General features: G+C 36.9%; 1 protein-coding gene across 5 annotated transcripts in view; it reads right to left on the bottom strand.

Annotated features, from left to right (window-relative positions):
- The window catches only part of CSNK1G3 (casein kinase 1 gamma 3), a 111125-nt gene that overhangs the window by 58650 nt on the left and 38144 nt on the right, over nucleotides 1–14331 (bottom strand). For all 5 annotated transcript variants that reach the window (XM_029941777.1, XM_029941773.1, XM_029941775.1 and 2 more), the window contains exons 3-4: nucleotides 9859–9899; nucleotides 5247–5316 (exon numbers count right to left, since the gene is read on the bottom strand). In XM_029941777.1, coding sequence (XP_029797637.1) covers nucleotides 5247–5316; nucleotides 9859–9899 — 111 coding nt within the window. The remainder of the gene's footprint in view (nucleotides 1–5246; nucleotides 5317–9858; nucleotides 9900–14331) is intronic.

Raw genomic sequence — 14331 nt, 5'->3', positions numbered from 1 at the left:
TATAATTGCAAAGTTTCCCCCCAAATAACCCATTAAAAACTATCTGATGTGAAAGAAGTAACATAAAGAAGTGATAATCAGAATCACTGATCATCAAAAGAAATCTCTCCATAAATTTCAAAATATGCTGCAGGCATTCTCATAAAGTATCAACAATTCAAAAAAACTTTTTCTCACATAAATAAAAAAGTAAATTATTCAAATGATTAAATACCTATGCTTCTCTGGAAAGTGATTACTTTTAGATGGCTGAATTGAACAGTTCAGTTAATTAGATAACTATCTGCATATCTTCTTGGTTTACCACTTCTATTATTTTAAAAAATACTTACCAATGATTTTTCCTCCTATTGCTAGATCCCTAAAAAATTAAATTTACCTAATTAAAGAATAATACAAATGAAATAAATTTTTAAAAAATTTTGAAACCATATGGCTATGTTTCTATGTCAGAAATAAAACTCAAATTTTAATAACAATCTTTTATAATATTGGAATACCAAACATTCAACATTAATCACAGAAGTTTAAAAAAGCTACAGGAAATTCTGGAGGTTACATATCATAACTTCACATCTAATGAGAAAAAGTCTTTCTCATTTAAATTTATCATTTCAACCATTTACCAAGGACCCACAATTGTGAAGCATTTTGCTCAGCTTCAAGGATAAAAAAGCAAATATTTCATTTCACTGCCCTCAAAGAGTTCAAATGTCAGTGGAAGAGATAAACACAAGCAAATAATCACATAATATGATAGAAGACTAAAGATATGTTCAAAATAATTTCAGGTCAAAGAATAAGCATTTCTGGAAAGAAACCAATGTCAGAAAATGCACTGCAAAAGAGGTGACATTTAGCAAGGGCCTGAAGAAAGAAGGAATTCATTGAGAAAGAAAGACATTCCACAAAGGAGAATACAGGCAGATGAAAATAATAAGATCTATTCAAGGAAGAGTATGTTTAGTGCAACCAAAATGTGGATTATAGAAAAGAGAAAGTTCAGACTTTATACTAAATGATATGACAGAATTCTGTGATCATCCCAGTAGGCCGAAATCAAAGACATGGACATTTTCAGCGTGAATGAGTGTGCCACTGAAAGGAACAAGATAATCCAGAAGAGCAAACAGGTTTCTGGAAAGAGAAAAATCACTGGAAAAGGAAAAAAGATGGCAGGGAGTGAATTTCTAGATAGAAAAAATTTCCGATTCCACTAGGGATATACAGGTGTAAGTAGATGTTAAGAACAGATGCAGGAGACAAAGAATTGGAAGCTATCCTTATTTAGAAAGCAATTTCATCTTTTTCTCTCTTCTGTAACAAAAAATTCAGGATCCTAAGATGAAAGCCACATACGAAAAACAGGAGCAGGAAGCTAAAGGGAGCAGATTCCTTACTTTTGAGAAGCTGTCTCAACCTCCGAATTGTCTACCTCCAACTCCTTGTTTATTTTCCTTCACAAAACATCCCTTGACTTGTTTAAGCTACTGCTGTCACAATTTTTGTCAAATCCGTTTGTGCCCAATGCAGTGGTCAGCACAGTTTCCTCCGTGTTCCTCTTCTCATGTGACACTCTACCCGAGTAGGAGACCTCATCCATTCCCTCAGCTTGAGACCACCTATGTGCTGATGATCTTCATTTTGCCCAATAAATGCTGAGTGTTTGTGACAAAATAAGACTATGCGATACATTGCGTTTTTGCTCTCACAGAAAGTGATAATGGTATAAAACATTATTCTAATCCCATGGCAAGTTGAGCAGTAACCAGTCAGCCCCTCATGAGTGCACAGCAGTCAAGGAGGAGAGTCCCACTCAATGTACAGAACAGATCCAGTGAACAAGCAACAGAGAAAAGAGGGATGTTCTCAGGGAAATTAGAGAAAGCCAGGCAGAACTAGATAAATCATAGATGTTTTCACATCACACTAAATAATTCTAAGTAAATCCATCTTTTGACTTTTGCTTCTATATGTGTTCTTTTTAGCCATTTTGAAGTATACAGTTCAGTGCCATGAGGTAAATATTCACAAGTGTTGTGGAACCGCCATTGCTATCCACCTTCAGAACTTTCTTGTCACTTCATACTGAAACTCCGCACCCAATAAATAATACTTTTCCATCCCCTCACCCCCCATCCCCTCAGCCCCTGGCAACCACCATTTTGCTTTCTGTCTCTAGGAACCTGACTTTCTACGTACTTCAAATAAGGGGAGTCATACAGTATCTGCCGTTTGTGACGAGCTTATTTTATTTAGCCTAATGCCCTCAAGCTCATTTATCTCGTAGCATGTGTCCAAACACGCCACATTTCGTTCATCCATCCATCCAGGGATGGACACTTAGGCTGTTTCTGCCTTTTGGCTATTGCGAATAACGCTGCTATGAACAGGTACAAATATCTGTTGGCATGCAATTGTCTGATAATAATAAGAAGGAGAACTGCTGCATCAGATGAGAATTCTATGCTTAATTTGTTTTGAGGGACTATTTTCCATAGCGTCTGCACCTGTACCATTTTACATCCCTACCGGCAATGCACAAAGATTTCAATGTTTCCACATTCACACCAACACTTGTTTACTGGGTTTTGGTTTGTTTCTCATTTATTTGAGAAGAGCCATTCTATGGGTGTGAAGTGGTCTATCTTTGTAGTTTTGATTTACATTTCCCTAATGATTAGTGATACTGAGCATCTTTTCCAGTGCTTATTGGCCATCTGAGTATCTTTGGAGAAAAATCTATTTAAGCCCTCTGCCCACTTTTCAATTGGATTGTTTATATTCTTGTGGTCAAGTTTTAGGAGTTCTTTAAAGAGTCTGGATACCTATTTTTAAAGAGAACACTAACAAGCAAACTACTACTCCACTAAAACTTCAAACACCATGAGGGAGTTAAATTACTTTGAATGGCTCACTTATGACTAAGAGGAGTCTGAAAATATAATTCAGTATCAATTCCAAAATCAAACTATTTTAAAATCATCGGTCTCTCCCCAATTAAACTTTTATTTTTCTACAAAGCTCACATGTGTACTCAAAAATGTGTTTAAAATTCATGAGTGATAAAATACCACCTAGTAACCAAATTCACATATAACACTCAAAAATATGTGTATTTATCAGCTTTGTGCGATACCGCTCATATTTCAATCTAAGTACATGCCATGCCACGGAGCCCGGGCTGTATGTGTCCTGTACGTGCTGGCCCGTGTTCACTGCGGAACGCTGCAGCCCTATGGCATTCAAGTGCTAAAGACATAGGTTTCATTTTTATTGCTGCTCTGACATAATGTAATAATAAAAGGGTACCTTTGGTATTCAATTTAAGGACTCACTAAACTCTAAAGTGACTTATTTGTTCTTATCTAATTAAAGTGTTCAATCCCATTTTTCCAAATGATAGTTTTATCACTTAAGTAATGATAGACCTGTTGTCTTTATCGGCCCAGCATCCAACATTCCTTCTGACTGACACTTCGGTCTCCCATCAGGCAACCACCTCACCCTATTCTCGGTCCCTGAGTTTCAGGTAGCTCCTGAGATGAGCATAAGATCTAAGTCTGGGCAATCAAATTCATAGTGATTAAAACAAGGAAAGGCACAGGACACAAATTAAGACCGTAAGACTCAATCCTAAAACTTCTGCTAGAATTTTTAGGAAGGAAATACTACTACTACTACTACTACTATAATGGCTAAGTTAGGCTAATGGTAACCAGCCTCTGCAATCTCATAAAAGGGCCAAGCAGAAAATGAAGCTTCCACACACACAAAAAGGCAGAGTACAGAAGCAAATTCAAGAATGTCCCTGATGAAAGTATATGAAGTCCTGGACACAATAATGTCTTAATAAATTGGTCCCGTCTCTGAATTTCCAGGATCTGAACCAATAAAGTCTTTTCCCCCACTTAGCTTCTTTGGGTTTCTATCACACTTGCTAGTCCTAACTAATATGTACAGCTTCACTTATAATTAGTTTTATCTCTAGTCTTCAAATCTCAGTCGTCAGTGAAAATTTTGATAACTCCTGGAAGACTACCTGTATCAAACTTACATACATATTTTAAGAAGCTGATAGTGATAAAAACATTAATACAAAAGGTCAACTCATCGTCCCCACAATGACAACGCATTTGAAAAGTTTGCTCTTAGAAAAAAGAATGTGCAAAATGAATAATGTATTAAGAAGTGCTCAACTCTTATCAACTAAAATGTAAACACGTGTGTACAAGGACATGTGGGGGAAAAAACATTTTATTACATCCAGGGAAATATAATATCCCTACCTGACTAGACCTACACATACAAAAGTCATTATAGTTAGCAGAATAGAAGTGAACAGCAGTAGAGCTGTGAGAAGCTTCTCCATAAAGGAAATGCAACCTACTATAGGATAGTTTCTCATTAACTTTTTCCAGTGGCAAAAAATATCAATTCCCACTAATTTTAGACTTTCTACAAAATACACCTGTACTAATTTTCTACAGCCAGTATAATTACTGAATGCTTGTGGCTGAGAACAGCAATTTATTTGGTCACAGATCTGGAGGCCAGAAATCGGAAATGAGTCTGCTAGGTGGGATCCAGGTGTGAGCAGGGGACCGTCCCTGCTGGGGGTGCTAAGGGAGAGTCCTAGCGGCCTGTTCCAGGCTCTCGAGGCTGCCAGCATTCCCCGCTTATGGCTCCATCGCTCCAATCTCTGCCTCTGAGGCCACTTAGCCTCCTCCTCTTCTGTGTGTGTAAAATGTCCCTCCTCCTCTCTTTCACAAAGACATTTATGACTGCGTTCAGGAGCTATCGAGATAATCCAGAATAATCTATCCATCGCAAGATCCTTAACTTCATCATTCCTACAGAGGTAAATTTCCAGGTTCCAAGGATTATGATATGGATCTCTTTTATGGGGCCATTTTTCAGCCTACCATTAAATCCTAAGTCATTTTAATAACTATAATATCACCAAAAAGTCTAAGGTTATTAGCTACATGCATCTTGTATTCTCAAATTAAACTTTTTTCACAATGTTCTCTATTCATATTAGCACCAACACAGTAAGCTCCAAAAATGTCATAAGTAAAATAAAAAGAGAACATTAAGATTCTAGTAAGGAAATGTCTTGTAAGCATAGCCTTAAGAAGTGATTCATTTCCACCAAATTTAAAATACTATTCTTTGAAATCAAAGAGTTATTAATTATGACAACTCATTTTATTACAAATTTAAAAATTAATGTAAGACTTTACCTCCAGATCCTAACTGCTTGTAGAATCTGTATTCCAAATGTAGCTGTGGTGCTCTGGATTTCATGGGCTCCTAATCAAAAAATAAACAAAAATAACAAAATAATATTTAAGTTATTAAAAGATCACTAAGTTCCAATTCCAAATGTTATAAATTCTGGTATCAGCTCTCACATACCTTAATATTCTACTAGGCAGCTTTGTCTAAACTTAGAACCAAATAAAAATTAACTTCGCATTCAATGAAAATCAACTGATGCCATAAATGCACATGAGGGTAAGTGGCTATTAGATGAGGCAGTAAGGAAACCTATGTTTGACTCTTTGACCGTAAGGAAAAATAGACTCCGAACATTCAAGACTAGGGAAATGGTGGTCCTTACTCTTTCTCCTGTTCCTAGGAATTCACCTCTGAACTGTGTATTTCTCACATAAACGTTCGAGGTTAAAGAGAACTACAGGCAAGTGAGAAAGAACAAGATGAAAATATAAAACTTTCAACAGGAGCCATAATATATTTTTAAATTTTTTTAGTAGAGTATAGCTTATAATAAAACACACGTTCATGAGCATTAGGTCCATGAGCTTAGTTAACTACCCTGTAACCACTACCTCAAAATACCTCTAGAACATTTCATTCCCATCATCCCTCCCTCAGGCGTAATCACTTTTGGACTCTGTCATCTTTGGATGAGTTTTGTCTGTTGTTAGATTTGATATAAATGACCTTATACAGTATATATTTTATATGTGTGTGTCTGGCTTTTTTCCCTCAACATAATGTTTTCATGATTTATATACACAGAGAAACAATGTTAACAGAAGCAACAGAAATTTTAGACCTAAGAAATAATAAAGGTGTGAAAATATCTGCAGGAAACTCTATAACAGAGTACCAGGAACTCTGTACAAGACTCAGTAGTAAAGTATAACAAACTAACAAGATTTAAACAAAAGCAACAGGACCTCAAAAATATTTTTAAAGCTTCCATAACTGAAATCGTAAACTCAGTCTGCCAGCAAATTAATACAACAGAAGAGAGAATCTGGAAACTGGAAGACCCATGGGAAAAACAGAACAACAACAACAACAAAAAAAAAAAAGATGTAGAATGCATCTACGTAAATTATACGGAATGCATTATGAAGGAAGAGAAATGAAAAAAGCACGGAAAAAAAACCAGGAGAGATCTGGACAATACAATGAAAAGGTCTAATGGGCATTTGATAAGAGTCTCAGGAGGAAAAGAGAGAAACAGGCAGACAGAGGCAGAGGCAGTAACTGAAGAAATAATTGCTATGAATCTGCAAGAACTAAGGAAACACAACAAACCAGAGATTCAGGAAGACTATGGATCCCAAACAGAGTAACTAAAACAAGGCTATAGCTAAACATATGGCATAATGAAAACTATGACCCACGACAAGACTTCAGACCAGGGATGATTAAAATCCCAGGGGAAGATATTCTAGTCATAAAGATTATTGTAAGAGACAACAATCAGCTTAGCTCTTGAGAGGCAGGAGAGTAGAAAAGTGTAAAAAAGCAAAGACGTGAAAACTAAAGTGTCCTGAGTCTGAATCCTGAATCCACCACTTACTAGCTGAGTAGACTTTGGTCAATTACTTAACCTTATCATACTTTTCAGTTTCCTATTTTATTTTTATACATGCATTTATATATATGATTTAAAACAGAGCCTTCCACAAAGTGAGTGCTATCATAACTATAAATTCTTCAGTTAAATGTGCAGAAGTACATAACTACACAATGTAATGAAAGATGCCCACTTAGGCAATCACCAGTGAAATTAAACACAGAACTTATTCAATCACTAAAACTCCCTTGGTAAAAACAGAAACTCAGGTCGAATTTAGGTGAGTCAGCTCAGCTTGATTCCAGTATTTCACTAGCAGTAAAATTTTATTATACCACCATATGACAAAAGTCACCTCCCCACAGGTTGACATTTTCATGATTCATGAGCAACAGGTTACTATGTAAGTGCAAATAACAACATGTGAGGGTGCCAGGTGAGGCCAAATTAACAAATTACCCTGAAATAAACTATTCATCTGAACTAGGATAACATTAAATAAATGTAAAATCCTTTATAAGAGATAGAGCTGAGGTTATCAGTGAAATATGCTCTCTGAACAAAGTTATCAAAATGCCCCTATTTCTACCAAAATAGAGAAATCAGATAGCATTGAAGTATCCAAACATAACATTTTCAAGTGATTACTTTTACAGCAGGTTCTGAAGAAAATTGTGATCTGTTATAATGATACAATATATGCAAATAAGAAAACATAAAGGATGTTTTATGCGTATTTTGTACACATAAATATTTAATAAACTAAGTACCAAACCATGGTCCAATCGTTTATGTGAAATGTTTTCTGTCCTACCAAATAGATTTTTGGATGAATTTGAGGCAAAAGCCTCTATATAGCATACTTCAACCTCAAAATACTAAAAAAAGATCCCCCAAAATTGTCAGCTTTGCCAAAAACACTATTATTATATGTAGTGCTGATCACTGTGCTTTAAAAAGGGGCAAATTGGACAGAGAAAGACTGTCCACAAAAAAGGAAGACGGAAAAAATAACTAAGGGGAGAGCGATACAGCATGAGGATAAACAAAGAGAGTCGTACACACACGTGTGTACATAAGAAGGCTCAAAGACGACACACTGGATGTTTACTAAGGCACCAATGGTGCCAACAACATAAACAAGTCCCAAATCTGAAAATAACAGGACCCACGGGGCCTCAATTAGTAACTGAAACAGACAAGAAAGGACAGTCCACAGCAGGGGCTCCTGCTCTGACACAACGGTTTATGCGACCTAGCCTATCAGTTGAGCATCCCGCACAGGCTCCAGGGAGTGGAGCGGCTCGCCACAGGCCGCCGCAGTCACGCAGAATGTCTGGGCGGCGCCACACTCCTACCCTTGGGTGCCACCATCTCAACACCACACGTTGTCTAGATCCTAGACCGGCGGCCTAGAACATGGAGAAAGGAAGAATTCCAAAGAAATGAAAGTCGGCAATGCCCTTTCAGACACTGTCGTATCCCTGCGTTCTGGGCCTCCCTGTTCTGATTCAGAGAGACGAACTCCCCTCGTTCTGGTTTCATGCTCAGAAGGGAACCTTGTAATTTGAACTTGCTTTCTCCGCAGATCAGCCTACAGAAAGCAAACATCATGTTTATACTGATTTGGGCATTCTGGATGCGTAAGAGTAAGATACCTCATTTTAAATTAGAAGTTAACTCTCCCAAGAATTTACATCTCTGAAAGCCTCGCTGGTTGTGTGAACTGAAAGATTACTCTGAATCCACCTTTAATTAATAGGGACAATCTCAAGAGATGACCTAACCAGATTTGCTATCATAAAGCCAAAGGGCCAGACCTTAAAAGCAAGGTGAACTCATCTAGGTCAAGGCCAGCCCCAACCACATGTCAGCCAGCCAGTCTCTCCTGGGGCGTAACAACCTACTACTGGCATCTTTACTTCCCAGTGACAATACACAGCATTCGTCACGGTGAAACTCTGGCTACACTCACTGAGACATTTCACACTGAGTAGTACAGTTTTCTATCTCCTTCCTGAAGTTTTCCTATTTCTCTCCAGCGCCTCTTCTTCTAATCCTCTCTCCTGATAGATTAATCTCACATTACCCCAGTAACAGTGGTTATTTTGGCAGAGGCAAGATTGACAATGACAGGCAGACTGGAAAAACCAAGGCAGGCTTAACCTCAGGGAAACCTGGCTGGCAAACCGGATAGAAAAGCTGTCCCTGAACAACAAAGTTCTGTCTTCTAAAAATTCCCAGATCTCAGCTCTTGCAGAAAAGAGCTGCCTTACAGCTGTCAGAGGTGGCACACCTCAGAACGGCTTCTTGAGAGTGGTTTTCCCTGCTATTCTCCTCTCACAGTTATAATTTCTGAACCCCTGAAGGTCAAGTAACAGCCACTTTCACCATATACAAAATGTCAATGGAAAAAGAGATACTGGAAGCTCCCGGAAGGACATTTTCAATTTTTTTTTTAAATGTTTATTTATTTGAGGGGACGGGAAGGGACAAGGGATCTGAAGCAGGCTCTGTGCTGACAGCAGAGAGCCCAATGCAGGGCTCAAACTCACAATCTGAGCTGAAGTTGGATGCTTAACCAACTGAAGCACCCAGGCACGCCTGGGAAGGATTTTCAAAAAATGTAATCCAGAATACTAAGGACCCATTTGTCCAAATGCTTGAATCATTGAGAAATTCTGCTTTCTAGTTTTTCTCTAATTAAAAAAGCCAACGGGCCAGCTTCTTTAAACTACAAATTGTGCCAAAATGCAAAAATTAAATTCTATACTCATATCAAAGTAAAAGGACTGAGTTTTCACAGCATGGAAAAATATAGACATTTACACATTATCACATATTTGAGGGCATATTGATGCTAGGAGCTTAATAACAAACTAAGAAACAAAAAACCAGTTACGCATATCACTTTCCCAATAAACGACACGAAAACAAAAAAGTAATTAAAATGTAAACTAATCATCAAAGGAAAAACAGGAAAATAATTAAAGGAAAAAAAAGAAACACAAACTTACCAGTTTAATTGCCACATATTCGTTTGTATATAAATTTTTCCCTTGAAAAAGAAAGAAAAAAGGTCAGATTCTATCAATAATTAGTGTTTAAAGTTACATAATGTAAAACTCTATGCTAAGTGGAAATAAAAGCACATAATACATTTAAATGAAGCAAAGGTTTTTGCTCCATAGATCGAAGCACAGACAAGGAAATCTTAAATCCATCAACCTAATAACATATGTAGCATTTCACCTGGATTCAGAGTAGAAAGTGATACTTCAGTAAGCTAGCCCACTGACAAAAATGAGAAGATTCTTATTTTGCTGCAGTACTGCACACAACTCAGAAAGTAAATCAATAGTCAAACACAGGCTAAAATACATTTCAAAAGCAGAACCCCTATATGAAAACAGGAATCAAAATTCCTTTCCCAATTACTGCCTCATTTTAAATCCTTCATTATTACAGTATGTAATCTCATTAGAGCTCATGTGTCATCTAGTAGATATATCATATACACAGAATAACTCTGGGATATATTAAAAATGAAATAAAGTAAGAAACATATTATTAAATAATTGGCTCTGACAAAGTAGCTAATGACTTTGAGGGGAAAAAGATTTATTAGCACCCTACCCTACAACCATATTAAATGCTAAATATTTAAAAACTTAGATACAAACCATAAAACAAAAAAAAAATATTTATTACCCAATATATGGAAGTCTTAATGGGCATTTTAAAAGGTGGAAAAAGGTAAAAAAAAAGATTTTATACAGACAGAAAACCATAAAATATGTTAAGCCTCTATATCTGTATATTGAAAAAAATTTATGATATATACAAGAATAACTAACAAACCAAAGATTCAATATCTTTAATATATAAACAATTCAAATGAATTACAGTAATCTTTGGCATTGCCAGTTGAAAATAATCTAGAAAATTCCAGTGGGTTGGTCAGCATCTGTAGCTCAAGTAGCATAGAAAATTTTAGAAGCAATAAGTATATGAAGACAATCTGATAACTAAATTAGTGTGTTTCTTCACAAATACAGTAGAAAGAACAAAAAATAGAATGTGAGTTCTGAATTTCTTTTCAATAAGCATTCATTATTTTTATAATGAGAAAAAAAATAGTTTGTTTTGTTTGCTTTGCTTTTTAACTGTGACAGTAACCGGCCCTGGTCACACCGGCCCCTGAACACAGAATGAGCAACTGTGACACATGGGACTTTTTGCCATAATAGCCCTAACTTCCTTTTAGACAGTAGCTAATGAACGACAGTAAAACTTCTAGGCAAAATTTCAGTTTCTGATTGGTTGCTGCCATTGTACAGTAGTATCTGTTCCTCCAAATACTATAATATTTTTTTGAATCTGGTCCCTATTTTATAAAAATGAATGAAAAACAAAGAGATTAAAAAAAATAAAGCATTCTTACTAATGCTCAGTAGATAGGTGTCATAACCCCTGACAGCTGGCACAGAGGTGGAACTGAATAGGAGTGCCAAAAGAGGTGAAGGTTTAGTTACACTTGTAAATATATTTATATATTAAATATCTCATGAATATAAATGGCCAATCCTGTAAATATAAAAACAATCATACCAGAAAACCTATCTTTTTTAGTCAATTAGTTCAACATTGAGATGTGCCTTCATGTATACCTTCAATACATTATATATGAAATATCAGGCTTCCTCTAGTAGGCAGAGAGTGAACAATTTAATGATACAGTAAGGAGCTTTATCTTGAGGAACTGGTATCTCTCAAAGGAATACTTCCATTTTGAGTTCAACAACAGAATTTGTATTTCCTCAACATATCATTATCTTTTCCAAACTATATGATGTTTAGTCACAGGGACACAGGGAAAAATATCCACAGGACAAGAAGTCAAGTTACATACAGATTCCACAGAACCAAAATATACCAAATTCTTCTAAAAGTACTGCGTTTATTGGCATTTATATGATCAAATGTCTACTTTTAGGTCATGGCACAAAGCACTAAATCCTTAAAGCGTGATCTTTTTTGAACACTAGAGGATTATATTTTTAACTATAAGCAATGATTAAACAATACATTTGTGTTACACCTGCATAACCTAATACAGGCATAGCCTCACGCACTTGGCTTTTAGTCAATGTTTGTTTTAGGCATGAACAAGCAAATGGCGAGTTGTAGGTATATGTTTGTGTGTATAATGTGAGTGATAGGGAGGGAGTATATGTATAGAGGGAATCCAGTTAAGACAAAGCAGAATGGTTAACTGATGTTTTATTCCAATTTCAAAGGTCATTTCTAGGAGAGCCTTCTGCTATGCAGAACTTGAAGAGATGGTTTGACCAACTTTGAGATATTTGGGTGGTAATTATTATAGAAAACCCTGTTCTACAAAAACCACGCACCTGTTTATAGCAGGAACTATTTGTTACCCACCAATATCCATGCCGTCCATTCTATAATAGAATGAGTCCATTTTAAAACGGCTGTCCAGCTAGAGATTACATTCCAGCCACTCTATCAGCGTGGTGTAGCCAAATGACTAAGTTCCAGGTAGGAGGGGACATAGGTCTGTCACTCCTTATTTACAAAAATGAATATGTGCTCTCCTGACCCTTTTTCTTCCTCTTGCTGGCTGGCTGGGTAGGTGGCAGATGGCAAAGACAGGAGCAATCAATCACTTTGCACGCAGAGACTGAATCCATATACTGAGGACACAGTGGAGCCAGGATGGCCATGACACCATTCTGGCTTCCAAATCTCTGATCAAGCAGATCCCATGAATCTTGGGCCTGGGCCTGAATAAGGCTGGCGAGCTTCCTTCCTTGCTGACCCACAATGGGAACATGGTGCCCAAAGTGGACGAAGTGACGTCCATGATCGAATTCCAGATGAAGGTGCTGTGTCTGGCAGTGGCTGTTGGCCATGTGAAGATGACAGATGATGAGCCTGTGTACAACATCCACTTAGCTGTCAGTTTCCTGGTGCCATTGCTCAAGAAGAATTGGCAGAATGTCCGGGCTTTATACATCAAGAGCACCATGGGCAAGCCCCAGTGCCTGTACTAAGGCACAGCTTGATAAACCCTAGTGCTACCATAAAAAACAAAACAAAAAAAGCCAAAGTGCTCTCCCTCTGGTTTGTGTTATGTAAAAAACAAACCTATTTTGCTTAACACCCTATATTCTAGGGTCTCTTACAGTTTCACAATCTGTTACTGATTATTACCTTTTTGTTAAGTTTTATAATATATTAGCAACTGCAGAAAATCAATAAGCATAAAAATGAACGCACTCAAATCTGCATATTTGATATAGATCATAGGGCCTGCAGAATTTTCAAAACAACTCTTAAATAAAAACAAACAAGAAGAACTGTGAACTATACACAAAAAGGAAACCAAAAATAAGAGAAGATATTGAAACTCCTATCATATACCCAATTATGTCAAAAGTTACAGCAACTTTATTTCACAGATGCCATCTCATCAAGCAATTTATAGCAATTTTGTTTTGTGTTCTTTTAGATGACAGTCAGTCAGGTGTAGCCTCAGGAGGGGAACAGCAGAGGCTCAGGAAAACAAAGTTTATTATACTCACAGGTCCTAGAGGAGAAGTAGCATATTTTGGTCAAGTGGTAGAAGACAGAAACAAGGGAGAAGACTAGGCCAAAGCCTTTATTGGCGTTTCTACAGAAAGCCAAGGCCAGGCCGGGTAAACACTTTAGGATTAAGTAGTTGGAGTATTCTGGTGGCAAAAAACTCTGGTGGTCTTTGGGCAATACCAGTGGTCTCTCGTCTTGTACCTAGCCATGGACTGATTCATGAAGCGGAAGCCAGCCTCCTGGAATATAAGACAAAGGAGGTAAAACTCTAGACTGGCTACTCAGCAGATCAAAGGCATGCTCCCAGCTGAGTCCTTTGCTCTCGCCAAGAATCGGCTAGCCCCAGCATGACCAGTCTCTCTCCAGTCACAAAGATTGATTCTTTTAAAAAAAGAAACATTTCTAGGGGTTTTGGATGACTGTCTAAGCTAGAAATAGACTGAAAACACATAGGATGCAAGCCTTACCACCATACATATGAAGATAAAACAAAAATACATTAATTCATCATTTCACTTACAAATAAAAATGAACCATTAATTACTTAAAGTTTAGATTATTTGCAATGTTTAGCTATTTTTTTAAATCTCAAGGCCAAAGTTTTATGTCCACCTTTTTTAAAAAAATTTCCTTTTAATCATTACTCGTATGACTAGCCTCAACAGTGTTTAACACTGTCTCCTTCTGAGACATTTAAAAATGGCAGCGGGGAGGCAATTGGGGTTGTGTGTGAAGGTACAACTTTTATTTAGTGCCCAAGAAGTTCTAAACAACAGGTAATATCTGAAACATCCTCTACAAAAAAGCAACTACCTAGCCCAAGGTGCCAGCAGCACCCTTGTTGAAAATTCCTTATCTATAACATGTACACCTTATAT

Source organism: Suricata suricatta, chromosome 6 (genome assembly GCF_006229205.1).
Source record: "Suricata suricatta isolate VVHF042 chromosome 6, meerkat_22Aug2017_6uvM2_HiC, whole genome shotgun sequence".
In the NCBI taxonomy this organism is placed as follows: domain Eukaryota; kingdom Metazoa; phylum Chordata; class Mammalia; order Carnivora; family Herpestidae; genus Suricata; species Suricata suricatta.
Note: the sequence above shows the minus strand (reverse complement) of the source record. Positions and strands in the feature narration are given on the sequence as shown.